This window comes from Mus musculus, chromosome 14 (assembly GCF_000001635.26).
Source record: "Mus musculus strain C57BL/6J chromosome 14, GRCm38.p6 C57BL/6J".
Lineage (NCBI taxonomy): Eukaryota > Metazoa > Chordata > Mammalia > Rodentia > Muridae > Mus > Mus musculus.
Genome location: NC_000080.6, coordinates 32,633,897 through 32,651,181, shown reverse-complemented (window position 1 = coordinate 32,651,181; position 17,285 = coordinate 32,633,897). Strand labels below are relative to the sequence as shown.

The window sequence follows — 17,285 nt, the reverse complement described above, 5'->3', positions numbered from 1 at the left end:
AAGCTTCGCTCTGTGTTTCAGGTTGGTCTTGTTCTTCCATCTTTCCACCTTAACTTCCTAAGGACTAGGTCACAAGTGTGTAAAAAATACCTAGAGCCTGGCCTCAGGGTTCTGAAGACTTGAAACCAGATGACACATTTGGGCACGTTTGTTAAAGGGGACCTGACTATGCTGCCACCCTACTGCATATTCTCTTTCCTGACAGCCCCAGGAAAAATCTTTGCTCCTTACACTCTTCATGTAAGAAGGTAGAAGTCACCAAAAGCAGAGAAAGCAAGGGGAAGAGAGAAGAGAGGAGTAAAGGAAGAGTGAAAGAGAGAGGGGAGAGAAAGAGGAAATGAATCTCCAAAAACACATCATTGCATTTTAATCTAATCTAATTTCTGCAGGCTATTGACAGAATGTGCTAAATGCACATCTTCTGCGTAGACCTGGTGCTGTGCAGATAGCCCTGGAGAAGAATTGTCAGGTCCAGTGGGACTGAGTGGGACTCTTCCTTTCTGCCACCCAGGTAGGAATTTCAGCAAAGCAGATGAAATGTGACTACACAAATGGCATCTGTGAGTCCATCCATTGGCTCCATTCTAGGTAAACCAAAGCATTCTGGACCTTTGGGGGAAACTCAGCATCAAAAGAAAAGTGCTTGGAAATAATTTTACTGTGGTCCATGAGCAGACTCTTAATTGAGTTTGCCAGTAATTTAAATTAGTTACCATCGTCAGCTAAAGTGCCTGCTATAGAAGCAACCTTCTTATAGCCTTCATCTTAGCAACCAGCACTCTGTATGAAGCTATAGCTTCTAGTCCCTGAATAGCAGGCAGCACTGAGGTCCTGAAGAGAAAGAATCAACTCATTATCTGGAAGCACTTTCCAGATTGGAGCTCAGAGGAAATCTGGATCAGTGGCCACAGAGGTCAGAGTTGACTATGAGCGTTACCAGAGTGGCGTACTGGACAGAAGGGGACTTACAAAAAAAAAACACTGCAGAGTGGTTCCTCCAGTCTTGACTAAGTTGTGATGTGCACACATACGAGGCCAGGAAAAGAGCTACTTCAGGTGCAAGAAGAATAAGGTTTCACTGGATCCATCCTTAAAAATCTGTAAAGCAATGTTCTGCTAAGTCACAGTGTCATATATGTTGGACACAAAGCATATGCAGCCATTTAGAGCTAAATAAAATTAAAAGATTAGTCCTTCGGTTAACTATCCCAATAAAGAGTGCTCACTCTATACGTGAGGAGTGCTCACCACATAGACCATACAGATGATAGGCCATTTTATTATCAAGTCAGTTCTAAGGGGTTGGGGATAGGGCTTGGGAGTAAATTGCTTGCTGTGTAGGCACAAGAGCCTGACCTCAGATCCGCTGAACCCTCATGGTTTAGTGTACCCACACATGTGTACATTACATACACATGCAATAGTAATTAAAAAGTTAATTCTAAAGATCTACCTGCCCTCACAGTGGCTATTCAGAAGACCAAAAAAAAATCTATTTAAAGGGATACAACAAAACCCACCAAGAATATAAAAAGCTCAGTGCTCATGATACAACCATATATTATCAGGCTTACAAAGAAGCAGGAAAATAAAATTCATAACCAAGAGAAAAAACATACAATAAAGATGGATCCTTCAGTGAAGGAAATGACAGATAACTGGGAAGGACTTTTAGAAGCTTGTCTCCTCCTTCTCTGTACAATCCAGAATGTAGAAGACAACATGAGGATGACGAGAAGACAAACTCAAAGCAAAAAAAAAAAAAAAAAAAAAAAACAAACCCTGATTACCTGATTGTAACATCGAGAGATGAGAAACAATACATCTAAAGTGAACACCATATGGGGTGAGATCAATAGCTTATTAAAGAATTAGAAATCAGGACATTTGGCAATGGGCACCATACACAATGAGACACACAGAACAAAATCTGATTTAACAGCAGCAGTGGCCTGTTATGTAATTTAATATATATTTGACTGAAATTACAAATAAAGGAGGGAAAAAGATAAGAGAAAAATAGAGATGGGATATTGGGGGTTTTCTTTCAAATTTAATAATAACTGTAAATTTAGAGATCCAAGAAGTTCAGTAAGCCGTAAGTAAAATAAATGTAAATGAAACTCTTGCCAACAAATAGAAAGGGGAATTTTTTGACAGCCATAGTAGATGGACACCTTACAGTGCATCTAAAAAAAAAAAATAAAGGTCAAAGGTAAAACTTACAGCCAGCTGATCACTAGAAACTACCCAGGCAAGAAGAGAGAGGAGGAAACAGTTTCGAATACTAAAAAAAAGTCCTTTTAGGCAGAGTGTAGTTCAGCAGTTGAGCTGAACTAGTGTCCTGAGTTAGATCCCCAGCTCAAAACAGGAAAGAAAGAAATGAGAGCGAGGAAGCAGAGGACGTAAGGGTGGGTTAGCAAAATTATAAATTCTGACAATCCCAAGTGTTGATAGGGCTGGATGACAACAGCTTTCTGGTCCACTGTCTGTCAGAAATGTAACTAGTCCACACAGTGTGGCTGTCATCTACAAGCATGTAAGAAAATGATGGCGATATGGTGATGTCTCCAAGGTCAAGAGCATTTGCCGCTCTTCCAGAGGACCTGACTTCAGTTCCCAGCAACCATACCCGATAGCTTAAAGTCACCTACAGTTCCAGCTCCAGAGGATCCAATGCCCTCTTCTAGCCTCCAGGGGTTCCTGGGGGGGGTGGGGGAAGAGAGAGAGAGAGAGAGAGAGAGAGAGAGAGAGAGAGAGAGAGAGAGAGAGAGATGTCTAAGTAAAATAAACTTTTAAATTTTTTTTCATTTTTCACATTATTATTAGTCAGAAATGCAGGCATAGCTTATCTACATATTCTGATTTAGGGTCTTATGTCAACATATTGGCTGAAGCTAAATTTATCCTCGGTAAAAGGGTCTGAGACCTCTCAACCGGATGGCTAAAATCAGAGCATTAAAGATAACAAACTACTAACCAGGCACACCTCCAAAGCATCTCTCAGGCATTACTAAAAAGAAGAGCTGAGATCCAGGCCTCCAGTCAGGTTGTCTGGATTCACCACAACCCGCATCACAAGTACTACTGCTGACCAAGCCTATTTCTCTCTGTAAAACCTGTCACAGAGAGTGCTCATGAAGATTGGGTGAGTTAGCATGCCCAGTACCTGGACCTGCTAAATACTCATAAATGTCAGGTAGTCACCATCCTGCTCTGGTGTCCTCAGCCACAGCCCCTTGCTGTCATGGTTCAGGAATAACCTGCTTTCAGATTCTGAGCATTCACTCATCATGAAATGGCCCCAGTAAGCAAGACAAGGATGGGCTTGCTTAGCGTGGATGCTGCCCACCGCACAGATCTCCTATTCTCTGGGACCAAGGTCGGTGTTGGCTGCTGTACATGCTCCAAGCAGGCCTGTGACAGCTACAAAGGGAACCTTGAGGACCTCTGGCTGTGAGGCACCTGTGATATCTTGGTGTGCTACATCTGGAGCCTGGCATTCACAGAGAAGGCCCATGTATACTAAAGAATCATTCCTAGACTGAGAGACACATGGGGACTTGGACTCAGATGACAAGACAAATGCAGCTCAATTGGTGAAGAATGACTCCTTGCATCCTTGTAACAGCCTCAAGACCTACACTCACAGAAGCTAGTGTGACAAGCCTGGTGGTCTTGGCCAACACAGATCCAACTCCTGGGAAGATGCCCAGGGCTTAAGTACTAAACCAAGTTTCCCTGAGATTCAAGTTTCCAGGGATCTGCATCCTTACCCACCCGGAAGACCTCCTGCCCCCCACCTCTCTCTCTCTCCCTCTCCCTCTCCCTCTCCTTCTCCCTCTCCCTCCCCCTCCCCCTCTCCCTCTCCCCCCCCCCTCTCTCTCTCCCCCACTCTGATTTTGTCTCTTTCCACCAAGCCCTTTATCCCAGTCTGCCATGTCCACTTCTCCATCCTTTGTCCTCGGTTTCACTCTAGTGCGTCTCACCTAACATGATACAGTTCATCCTTGTGTCATATCTACTGCTGAGCATCTCTCGTCTATCAAGAAAGGGTACAGGTTTGGAGTTAAGGCTCTCTGTTGGGTCTGTTCCCCTCTGAACCCAAAGCTTCCAGAACATAGCATTGCTCGGAAATGATCTGTGAGAGAAAAGAGGATGGGAGCAAGAGGGGAATGAGTGAAAGTGATCAGAATTAAAACAGTTAATTCAGCCAAACCCTAGTGAGACAAAACCAACGGGTCATAGAGACACAGCCCTGCTGTGTGATCTGCCCAGTGATAACACTGAAAGAGCTCGTCAGAACCACAGCATTGCATAAAATACGTCTATAGGAATATCTGCCTAGCAGCTGCCTGTTCAACCATGCCATCCCTTGTATTGATGTTGTAGCAAAGGATAATTGTTTCAAAACAACTCCTGTAACCTTTCTCACTTGTCTTTAAAATAGAGTGTAATAAAGGGAAAGGGGGAAATCAGAACAAGAGGATTAAAGGGATGGGGTGGGAGAACAGGTAAGGGGGGAGTACAGGATGAATAACTAACACTAAAGACCTTCTGAACGGCTGTATGATAACATACCACTGTCAGAAGCTTCCTAAAATATGTACCTGTGTTAAGGATACCTAAATAAAATCACCATATAATGGGGGTGAGAATATCCCAACTAGATATCATATACCACCAAATAAATCCCCCAATACCAGAAATTGATTACATCTAAATATTATAGGCTGCTACAAAGGCCATCTGTTACCCTCTAGAACTTGGCAGTAAGACCCTATTACTGAAGACATTATGTATTTATGGCACAGAGCATGGAAAACTATAGGTGACGCTCAAGTGGAACCTTCACCCTTACTGGCTAACATTCACAATGCTAGAAGGTGGTATACATACTACCTGAGAAGAATTGCACCCAGCTATGAACCTTGTGAGCTATGACAACATGCCTGCAAGATATGCCCACTGCTGCAACCATGGCATGACTGTTAAGGAAGTAACCAACTACTTTTGTTCAGAGTTAAGGTCTAGTCTATAAGATAGAATATACCCTGACACTATTAATGATGCTATGAACCAAGACTACATAGGTCATGAGCCCAGAGAAAAGCTACCATCATTACTCTGCTAACTGATAATAAAAGAAATCCTAATAACACATTACTGTGATCATAGAGCAAAGCATGGCTCAGTCTCGAGTAAAGAAGAGTCTTCTTGCAGTGGATGGTAATTAACACAGAGACCCACAAGTCAACAATGTGCAGAGGGAGAAACTTTGGAGTGCAGAGCCTGGAGTGGGCTGTCTTTTCTATGCCCCTCTCCTCAAGGTTCAAGGACTTATGTGGAAGAGGGGCAGAAAGAAGGAGAAGAGGTTGTTGTATCAGCTTGTAATCCCATCAGGAATGGAGGAGTGTTCCTCTTTCTCCACATCCTCTCCAGCATCTGATATCACCTGAGTTTTTGGTCTTAGCCATTTTGACTGGTGTGAGGTGGAATCTCAGGGTTGTTTTGATTTGCATTTCCCTGATCACTATGGATGTTGAACATGTCTTTAGGTGCTTCTCTGCCATTCGAGTTTCCTCAGTTGAGAATTCTCTGCTTAGCTCTGTTCCTTATTTTTTAAATAGGGTTATTTGGTTCTCTGGAGTCTAACTTCTTGAGTTTTTGTATATAATGGATATTAGTCCTCTATCAGATGTGTGATTGGTAAAGATCTTTTCCCAATCTGTTGGTTGCCATTCTGTCCTATTGACAGTGTCCTTTGCCTTACAGAAGCTTTGCAATTTTATGAGATCCCATTTGTCTATTCTTGATCTTAAAGCATAAGCCATTGTTATTCTGTTCAGGAACTTTTCCCCTGTGTCCATGTGTTCGAGGCTTTTCTCCAGTTTCTCTTCTATTAGATTCAGTGTAACTGGTTTTATGTGGAGTTCCTTGATCCATTTGTACTTGAGCTTTGTACAGGGAGATAAGAATGGATCAATTTGCATTCTTCTACATGTTGACCACCAGTTGAACCAGCATCATTTGTTGAAAATGCTGTCTTTTTCCCACTGGATGGTTTTAGCTCCTTTGTCAAAGATCAAGTGACCGTAAGTGTGTGGGTCATTTCTGGGTCTTCAATTCTATTCCATTGACCCACTCTGGAAATCAATCTGGTGGTTCCTCAGAATACTGGACATAGTACTACCTCAGGACCCAGCTATACCACTCCTGGGCATATACCCAGAAGATGCTCCAACATGTAATAAGGACACATGCTCCACTATGTTCATAGCAGCCATATTTTTTCATTTATTTTTTTATTAGATAATTTCTTTATATACATTTCGAGTGCTGTCCCGAAAGTTCCCTATACCCTCCCCCCGCCCTGTTCCCCTACCCACACACTCCCAATTCTTGGCCCTGGCATTCCCCTGTACTACAACCCAGATGTCCTTCAACAGAGAAATGGATATAGAAAATGTGGTACATTTACACAATGGAATACTACTCAGCTATTAAAAACAATGACTTCATGAAATTTGCAGGCAAATGGGTGGAACTTGAAAATATCATCCTGAGTGAGGTAACTCAGTCACAAAAGAACACACACAGCATGCACTCACTATAAGTGGATATTAGCCATCCCATATACAATCACCAAACCCGGACGCTATTGTGGATGCCAGGAAGTGCTTGCTGACAAGAGCCTGATATGACTGTCTCCTGAGAGGCTTTGCCAAAACCTGACAAATACAAAGGCAGATGCTTGCAGCCAACCATTGGACTGAGTGCAGGGTCCCCACTCAGGGAGGAGTTGAAGAAGAGATTGGAGGAGCTGAGGGGGTTTTCAGCCCCATGGAGGGAGCAACAGTGTCAACTGGCCAGACCCCCCAGAGCTCTGGGGAACTAGACCACCAACCAACAAGTACACATGGAGGGACACATGGCTCCGGCCACATATGTGACAGAGGATGGCCTTGTTGGTATCAGTGAGAGGAGAGGCCCTTGGGCCTGCGTGTGTTCAATGCCCCAGAGTAGGGCAATGCCAGGGTGGGAAGATGGGAGTGGGTGGGTGGGGAAGCACCCTCATAGAGGCAGGGGGAGGAGGGATGGAATAGGGGGTTTCCGAAGGGGAGACCTGGAAAGGGGATAACATTTTAAATGTAAATAAAGAAAATATCCAAATAAATAAATAAATAAATGGAGGGGAAAAAGAAGAAGAGGTTGTGATGATTTTAAGGAAATAGCATTTTCCTGACACAACAGGTAGAACGTACGAACTCAGGAAAAATGTATAAAACCTGCACAAGCTCAAGACAAACAAAATCTCAAAATGAAGGAAGGGAGGCAGGTACAACGTCGCGTCTCAAATGCCCACTGCTGGGAAAGAAGAGGGAGAGAAAACATGGGATTCCATAGGATGACATCAGGGACGTCGGCTGCTCTCCAGGGTGGGGCCAAGGCTCTGGAGTAGCTGGCCAACACAAATTGGAGTCCCATATTTTTAATGATTTCTTTTCTATTTTTTTAAGAAGAAAAAAAAAGAACATGAAGTTTGGTGGGCTGTAAGGAGGATCTGGGAGGAGTCAGAGGACAAGAAATAATATGATTAAAAATACAAGGTATGAAATTCTCAAAAAATAAATAAAAAAGTAAAAATAAAATCCAAATGCTTGCTGACCTTCACCTACTCAAAGCTGTCTGTGTTCCATCTATGTGGCCACATCGATGTGCAGTGTGAGCTATGTGATTCATAGCACACACATGCCAAGCATCTTCTGCTCTGTTTGTCTGGGATGTAGATGGAAGAAGGCAGGAGAAGATGGAAGGAGTCTGAGAAGAATCAATGGGGGGGAAGGCTGGGTGGCAGGAGTGCTGGGCTATGTCAGATGAAAGACCTCCAGCTTCAAAGCAAGCTTTAAGACCCTTGGAAACTCACACAGAGATGGTGAGGTGCCACTCAGGAGGCTATCAGGACCCCAACCCTGCAGGATCCTGAGCTTAGTGAAATGGAGTCACAGCAGGGTGTCACAGGGACCAGGAAGCTGCCAGAGCAACAGACAAAAGAGATTCTTCTCCCTGCTCATTCGCTGCCACAAGACTCCACGGATGAGAAGACCGGCACTTAATGGGCCCAGTACGTGGCACATGGAACCCATAGCACCAGGCAATGGGCCTATGGTTAGAATTTTTCTCTCTAAAATAGGGTGAATAGTAATGAAGAAAAGGCTAGATCCTTAGATCCTGAAAGGAAGACCAAGCCAGGAAGACAAGGCCATCCTAGCTCTCAGAGCTCACTTCCTCAAGCCTTGACTGTGTACATGACAGCCTCCAGTGAGAATTACCTAGCTGCTGCCTATAGTAGAGGTCATTAAAGGGGTTGGGGTGCAGCCATGATGGCCTCAAAGCTGAAGAAAGTAGGGTCTTTTGCCCTAATGATTCCCAGAGTCATAAATCTCTTTATAGGTACTCTATTTTATAGAGGGCTGAATATGACAAGAATGTCCCATCCCACTTGCTCTACTGGAAACCTAATTATTATGAATAATCGCTTCCTCTTGTTTCTACCCTCTGACTTCTGAGAGAAAGAGAGACAGAGAGAGAGAGAGACAGAGATGATAGATAGATAGATAGATAGATAGATAGATAGATAGATAGATAGATAGATAGATAGATATTACAGTGGAATAAACTACAATGGAAATGACTCTGAGCCTGAGTCACAAAAACAGTTACAACTTCCTCTCATCTGTGTCTGTCTTTACAGCCTAAGGCTGCCAAGTAGAAAACCTGAATCAACCATGCCACGAGGAAGCCTGACTAGATCCCTTACAACCTGGTGACCTCTGGGGCCACACTCAGCTAGCCCAGCCCTTGCCCTTCAGCTCCAGCCACTGTCTTAGAGCAACCACAGGCAAAATCTAGAGGCAGATTAACCCTGGTCAATGAGCAGAGAAGACTCTGTGGAGTGCTCAGCTCTAAATGGGACATCCGCATCACACTCCCTTCTCCGGGGCTCAGAGAGCATCACAGATGCAGGGGCAGAAAGATTAAGAACCCCAGGGAAGGGCATCTACAGCAGAACAGTGTGTGCTGGACCTGGCAGGGCTCTCACACCCGTGAATTCACAGGTCAGGACCACTTGCAGAAGATCCAGCCAGCAAAACCCCAGTGTGAGTTGGGGAGGGGCTCGTGAGTCTCACCTCGGCCTGAGGTGCTACTGGTAACTGAGGGATGCTGGGAAAAGGAAAGTCAGTTTTCTTCTAGGATGTAATGCCTGAGAGGCAAAGTGTGTTCCAGTAGCTGGTCCACACCCATGCACACACGGGCAACACGATGTGAATTCAGTGCATTAAAAAAAAAACTGCACATAAAGTTTGATGGGAGAGATGGAGAGTAGGGGAGGACTGGGTGGGGGAGGAGAGAATGGGATTGTTTGATCACATTATATGAATATGTGAAATTCTCTATTTAAAAAATTCTAGAGCTAGAAGCACCAAGCAAACCATTCCTAACTTACAGGCCCATGAGATCAAAAAGGAATCCACCCCTTTTCCTGACTGGCATTGGACACTAATATTGTCTTAAGCTACCAGTTCGTGGTGTTCCTTGTCACTCTGCAAAAGATAACTAGATCATTCCAGCTAATTTCCACTGGGCCATACCATGCTACTAAGAGTCGGGATAAGGTAGGGCCTCTGTGCTGAGGTGAAAAGGAGAAGCACCCTTCAACCCATGGGTCACAGCTTGTTAGTAAGAGGACAGCTGAAGAGCACTTGGTGACTGGAGTTGATGCTACCACATAAGCTCTAGTCAGCCAGCCTACCTTCCATTCAAGTCTGACTTCACTTTCTAGAGCTGTGGTTCTCAACCTTCCGAATGCCACGACCCTTTAATATAGTCCCTCGTGTGGTGGTGAGCCCCTAAGCATAAAATTATTTTCTTTGCTACTTCATAACTGTAATTTGGCTGCTTCCATGAATACTAATATAAATATCTAATATGCAGGCTATCTGATATGTGGCCCTTGTGAAAGGGTGGGTCAAGCCCCCAGGGGCTGCAACCCATAGGTTGAGGACCGCTGCTCTAGAAGAATATTAAACCCTTATCAATGGATAATTATGGTGTCCATTGTGCTGAAGAACAATCTCAGGTCCAAATAATTCCCTGGCATGACAAAGTTAGTTATCCCTGACATGGCAAAGTTATTGTATTTAGGCAGAGAGGAAATGGGAGCCTCGAAAGCAGGCAGATCTGACTACAAATGCCAAGGTATATCCTTCCACCCAGGATCCTTGAGACCATCTGTGCAGAGTGCAGCAGGGTGAGAGGACCTGGGGAGGAGTTCTGAAAGAAGGGATTTTAGAACTGCCTCAGAGCCAGACTTGGCTGGGTCGGCATCCTGCATGGTGGACTGAACCCCCACTGCCATCAACTAACTTCCTTCGCAAGCAAAGCAAGTCCATACACTTGCCTCACAAACCCATGCTCAGCCTGCCTTGCTCGGAAGCTCCTCACACACTAGCTTTCCGTGAATCCTCGGCCACGGTCCAGGCGTCCAACCTCTACGTCAGCTGGGATGCAGGTGCAAACCTTGGACCTAGCTTCGGCTCCTGGAGGCTTTGTTTGCTTTCTGGAGTCACCATTATCACTGTGGATCACTTCAAGTGAAGACCACAGTCGCTGGCAATGAAAAAGGTCCATCCTTGAGTCAAAGGTACAACCACAGCAATGGAGGGTCGAGCAATGGGTGCTCTCGGATGCTTTGGTGACAATGACACACTTCTCACCCCAGATCTGCTTTCAGGAGCATCTCCACAGATTAAAACTCCTAGCAGCTTGCTATTAAGAGATAGTACTGGGGAGATCAAGGGAGGAAACTCAGGGTGTCAGGTGTTCAGTTCCTACGGGGCTACAAGAGAAAGAAAAGGTGAAGTTATCTCATACCCCCTAGCTACTGAGACCTCCTGATTGGCATGAGACTGAATCCAGCCTGAGGGATATCTGTGCCCAGCCAGAAGGGTGGGGCCGAGACTTGACATGGGCAGCCCCTAGTTTGGGAATCACTGGGGGGTGTATATAGTACATGGTACATGGCACTGCTGATAGAGGGAGGTTAGTGGGGGCCAAGTCTACCCCAGCAAGCTCCCTCACTCCAAAAGCATCCCACTGAGTAAACAGAGATGAATCTTCCCATAAAGAGGGACTCCGACTGATGCCATTACTAATTGCTTGCCATAAAACTGCTAAATAAAGAACAGAGACGAAATGATACATCTACAGGAGGCACGCCGACAGAACAATTAGACTTGAGAGATGAACCCGTGCTCACAGGCTGCACAGCCAGACATGTATTATTAATAAAACAGACGGTGAGCCCAAGTCCATAGCAAAGGGAAGTGGACCCCAGCCTCTCCACCCCAAGGAAGCCATTGAAAGCTCTTAACCTTGGCATACAGCTGATTCTAAAAGGCGGCTGATGGCCAGTGCCTGCGACCAGGAGGTACCAGACCTCTGCCTCACGCCTGGACCCTATGATCCCACCTGCCCCTTCTTGGATTCTCTTCTACTCTGAAAATTGGATGTTAGGAGATGGTGCCAGAGAGAGCTTGGGGGTGGGGGTGGGGACCTCCTGCTATGACTCAGACACTGGACGGGAGCTGGCACCTCTCCGTGGCTGGGTATCACGAGCAGCCATTTTCACTCAGCTCTGCACCAGGGCTAAGAGATGGTGGATGGAAGTGCCTCCCACCTAAAGTCCAAGGGCTTAGGCTGCTGTGTGGCCTGAAGACCACTAGGAAAGGGGACACTTCCAGGCTCACCTGTTGGAGCAGGAGAGAGAGAGAGAGAGAGAGAGAGAGAGAGAGAGAGAGAGAGAGAGAGAGAGCGCCTGAACCTGCCAGGCAGAGTCAAGGTCAGAGCCTGATTGTTGGCAGATTCTCGGCCTGCTGAGGCATGGAATGATAAGAGGAGGTACACCTGAGGCTCAAGGCTAGGGGCTGAAGATTCTATTGACATTGGGGGAAATAACAGAGAGGTTTTGGAGATGGGAACAAATGTCTCGTGTACATTTTAGCAAAGTTGTTTGTTAGCTTGTGGCTTTGCTTCCCATGGTACTGTAGTATAAGAAGGCTGAGAAATACACTAGGGGCTGATGTAGTACTGACCTGCAGCCCTCCAGTATCTGTCTCTTGCATCTTCTTTCTATCTTTCCTATAATCAGCCTTACTCCCCCCTCAGAGGACCGCTTGACTTCATACCAGTCAGGCTGGTGCACCCACCCAAATGGGCTTCCGTTCTCCTAGGGCTGTGGGTCTGAGACCCCTCAGTTCCTGCCTAGAGCATGTAGCTGCTCCTCTCCCCATCCCTGCAGAGCTATCCAAGAGAGAGCAGGAGCCTGCACCCAACAGGGGAGCTGCTACCATCATCTTACAGCCCACATTAGAAGCAGTGACCCAGAATTACCCAATCCAGTGTACACTCCAGAGGAAGGGGTTGTGTAAGAGGCTAGGATCGCTGGAGCCACTTTAGATGCCACATCCTACACATGCTGGAGAGACAGAGTAATAAGATGAGACAAGTGGTTCCACCACTTAAAAGGAAGCCAGAGTCTCTTACAGTGTGTTATTAGTCAACTTTACATGACTACAAAAAAAAAAAATTACCTGGCACGGGCTGCTTATGAAGTAAAGAGGTTTATTTTGACTTGTGGTCCTAGAGAATCAAGTCCAAAGTATAGAATCCTTGATGCTCTGGCAAAGGCCACACACCTTTGCAGACACATGTGTCTGAGAGTAAGCAGGTTCACTGGGAGCCGGGTGGCAGAAATTCTGGAATCTGGAGTCCCATAATCTCCTTTAAAGAAATACCTTCAGTGAACTAATGGCATCTCACCAAACCAACTTTAAATAAAGGGCCTAACCATGCCATCATTGGCACCAAGACTTTAGCAAAGGAACCATAGCATCCTGGCTCCCACATTACCTTCTAGGTCTCTTACACGCATTCGCGACCGGCCAGGAAAGACGCAACAAACCGGAATCTTCTGCGGCAAAAGCTTTATTGCTTACATCTTCAGGAGCCAGAGAGCAAGAGAGCAAGAGCAAGAGCTCTATTGCTTACATCTTTAGGAGCCAGAGCGCAAGAGAGCAAGAGAGCAAGAGAGCAAGAGAGCAAGAGAGCAAGAGAGCAAGAGAGCAAGAGAGCAAGAGAGCAAGAGAGAGAATGGCGAAACCCCGTCCCTTTTAAGGAGAATTATCCTCCGCCTAGGACGTGTCACTCCCTGATTGGCTGCAGCCCATCAGCCGAGTTGTCTTCACGGGGAAGGCAGAGCACATGGAGTGGAGAACTACCCTTGGCACATGCGCAGATTATTTGTTTACCACTTAGAACACAGGATGTCAGCGCCATCTTGCAACGGCGAATGTGAGGGCGGCTCCCCACATAGGTCCAGCACTAGTCTGCGGCGCCTGAGATAGTGTCAGTACAGATGCACACCTCACTTCTAGCTTCATCTGACTACTGCCCTCAGCAGGCCTGGGTTCAGTACTCTCAGCACCACAGTGCCCTTGGTACTGTTCTTTAAAACAACTTGACTTTGCATGCAAAAGATCAAATATTCTATAGCGAAACTACCTCCAAGACCAGCTGTGCCGTCACTTTTTTTCTTACATGTTTGACTGATACGCATCTACATGGCAACGATATCACTACACCAATGGCCAGGTACTTATGGACAAGTAATGCTCTACAGCCTATAATCCAGGAAGTTCTGCCCCAGTTCCATGCAGGAGACAGTCAACCTACTGTCGGGAGCAGGAGAGCAGGAGGAGCCCTGGGGAAGTGGAAAGTAGGATGAAATGAGAAGGGGTTGGGGGCCTTAAGAGTTGATGAAGGGAAGCTGGGAGGCAGAGGCAGGTGGATTTCTAAGTTCCAGGCCAGCCTGGTCTACAAAGTGAGTTCCAGGACGTCCAGGGCTACACAGAGAAACCCTGTCTCGAAAAACCAAAAAAAACAAACAAACAAACAAAACAAGACTTGATGAGGGGGAACCCTATGGGTCCATCAACGTCTTTATCACAGGAGTGGACATGTTAGGAAACGACCCTGACTCACACACAGAGACACCAGCCTGTCTCACGCACACTGTCTGATGCTTTCTGCCTAGATGAAGCCAGTCCAAGCACAGTGGATAATCCCAGGATTTTATTAAGTTAAAAAGCTTCTGCACAGCAGGTTGAACTATCACCACATTGCAGAGACAGCCTAAAGAACAGAGAAATAACTTTGTCCAGTACATAGGAGACAGGATAAGCTGTTTTGCAAAAACTAAACACATACACAGCAGAAGGAAAAAAAACACAGCTCGTCCACTCAGTATTTGGGTTAACGAACTGAAAAGATGGCTCTTGAAATAAGAAATGAAAATGGCCAGTAGATATTTGAAAAAGTGTTAACTGGTCTTTGTTCCCAGAGAAAGGCAATGTAAAATGGCTTTCAGATTCTTGCTCACTTCCATCCAATGACTGCCATCAAGAAATAAGTGACAGGACTGGAGAGACAGCTTGGCCGTTAAAGTTTGGTTCACAACCAAAATGACAACAAATGCTAGTGAGGGTATGGGAAAGAGGAGCCCTTACTCCCTGCTGGTCTGAGTGTCAACTTGTGTAGCCACTATGGAAGTCAGCATAGGGATTCCTCAAGAGGCTAAAAATGAAACTAACAGGTGATCCAGCTTTGCCATTCTTGGATAGGTAGCTGAAGTGACTCTAAATCAAGATACCACACAGCCATACACTCCTGTTTAGAATAGTCAGGAACTGGAGGTGGCCTGTATGTCCATCAACACATAAATTGATAAAGAAAATGTAGCATGTGTACCCAGTGCGGCCATAAGGAAAGAGGAATTTGTGGCATTCTCAGGAAGACGGGTACAACTGAAAAACATTATGACAAACAAAATAAGCCAGGCTTGGAAGAACAAATACCATATTTTATTGGTTGGTTGGTTGGTTGGTTGGTTGGTTGGTTGGTTGGTTGGTTGGTGAAAAGAAACTTGATTTTAAATTACTGGACCGGAAAGATGTCACAGAGGTTAAGAGTGCATACAGCATGCTCTTACAGAGGACCCAAGTTCAGTTCCCACCACCCACACTGGGCAGCTCACAACAGATTGTAATTCCAGTGCCAAGAGATCTAATCTTTTGGCCTCCAAGAACACCTGCAAACACATACACATACCAACACACACATATCTACATAACCAAAAATAAAATAAAAATGTGTGTGTGTTTGGGGAGGATTGAATGTGTGTTCAAGTGTGTGTGAATGTGTGTATGATTGTATATGAGTTTGTGTGATTGTGTGAAGGTTCGTGGGTGTATTCTTGAGCATGTGAGTTAGTGTGTGTGGTTGAGTGTTTATATGTGGGTGTGTGATTGAGAGAGTGTGGGTGCATGTGAGTGAGTGTGTGAATGTGAGTGATTGAATGTGTATGACTGTGTGTGAGTGTGTATGAGTGAGTGTGATTGAGTATGTGAGTTAATGTGTGTGTGTGATTGAGGGATTGTGGGTGTATATGTAAGTGAATATATAGTGTGAATGATTTAGTGTGTATGAGTGTGCAAATCCTGCAACTAGAAAGTGGATTATGAGAGGGGGAGGAAGAAATCTTAAAGGCATCAACAATACATGTGTATGGAGAAGGGAAGGGAAGAACAGAGCTGAGGGGAGAAGGAGCCAGCTGGGGAAGAGGGGGTGCGTGGAGGAGGAGGAGGAGAAAGGGAAACAAAGTATCCTGGCCTGTGTATGGAGTTGCCATGATGGCACCCAACTGTTTGTATGCTAGCCTAAAAAAAAAAAATTTAGAAAGAAAAATTAAATCATGACATTTGCAAGAAAATGGATGCAACTGAACATCATTGTGTTAGATAAGTCATGCTCAGAAGGAGGAACAGGGCATTGTTTCTCAGTACTGAACTTAGATTTAAAATTGTGTGTTTATGTGTGTGTGGGGGGGGGGGGGGGATCATGAGAAGAAAAGAAGTGTTCTTTGGGGAGTGGGAAATTGAGTGGATGGTAGAATACACCAAATACTAAGGAAAGGTATAATAATGCATACATCTGAAAATGCCTTCATGAATCCAGTTCCTTCATATGCTCACCCAAAAGGCTATTAAATGTTGGGCCTCTGAGCTAGCTCAGCAGGTAAAGGCATGTGCTGCCACGCCCAGTGACCTCAGTTCAGTCCCCAGAAATCCTGCAAGTTGTCCTTGGCCCTCACACTTGAGGTTCTAAAGACTATGAGTTGTTTTGTTCTGTTTGTTCTGTTTTGTTTTAGCGCATCCAATCGTTAGAGAGGTAGCAGTGTCCTTGTAACCCTTGGAGACAGAACCCGCTGCACAGTGTGAGGCACAATGTTTCCATGCACAGGGCTTGCACAGCTCCAGGGGAACACTCAGTGAATCCATCTCACAGATGGGAAAACTGAGGTTTGGAAAGGTCCAAGGACTTGCCAAAAGACACAGGGCCAAAGGGATGGTGTGGAATTCTTGATTCCAGGGGAGAGCTCAGGCCATCCTGGCTATTTCCTAACCCCACCCCCACTAGCCACCTTGCCTGCCACCTGCAGGCCGGCCCCTGACAGCAGGTGTGGGACAAGCTGATAGGAACAGGGAACTAATTCAAGGCTGTGAGCAGAGCAGCTGTTCACAGCAGCCTCAGGCCACGAGGCTGTACCGTTCTTGTAGATAAAGTGCCCCACTTAGGAGAAGCGATCACCCACTCTCCTGCTGCAGAGTCATTAGCTCACTGACTCCTGGAAAAAAAAAAAAAAAACCATTTGGCCCTTGCTGACAGATGCAGCCATTACGAGATCACTTAGCCCCTCTCCCTGCCCCTCCCGACCTGGGGGGGGGGTGGCCAAGTCAGGCAAAACCCGAGGGACAGTCCGGGCCATTCACTTCCTGGCTCTGCCTCCGCTCCAGTCCTAGGCTGCACTTCACCAGGCCACACCAAAACAGCAGGAGACAGCTTCAGACGGTGTAGTGAGCTGCCAATGACCTTGTCCTCCTGAGCCCTGATCTGAAGCTGCCTGTGCCTTCATCGTCTCCTTGGCTCCTCACAACAGCCAGCTATACTAGAAATGAGGACTATAACAGTCACTCCACAGGGTAGGAGAGGAGCAGAGACGTTGAGTTGCTCAAAGTCACACAGGTAATAACATCAACCTTCAGGTCCCCAGACCTGCCCTGCTTCCCCAGCTCCAAGCTGCCACAGTCCAGTAGGGATGCTAATGT

At 45.8% G+C, this 17,285-nt stretch overlaps 1 protein-coding gene across 1 annotated transcript in view; it reads right to left on the bottom strand.

Annotated features, from left to right (window-relative positions):
• Nucleotides 1-1,935: 1,935 nt before the first annotated feature.
• The window catches only part of Prrxl1 (paired related homeobox protein-like 1), a 53,380-nt gene continuing 38,030 nt past the window's right edge, over nucleotides 1,936-17,285 (bottom strand). Inside the window, exons 6-7 of the mRNA NM_001001796.4 lie at nucleotides 3,990-4,141; nucleotides 1,936-2,703 (exon numbers count right to left, since the gene is read on the bottom strand). Of these exons, the coding sequence (NP_001001796.1) occupies nucleotides 4,005-4,141 (137 nt within the window). The 3' untranslated portion in view covers nucleotides 1,936-2,703; nucleotides 3,990-4,004. The remainder of the gene's footprint in view (nucleotides 2,704-3,989; nucleotides 4,142-17,285) is intronic.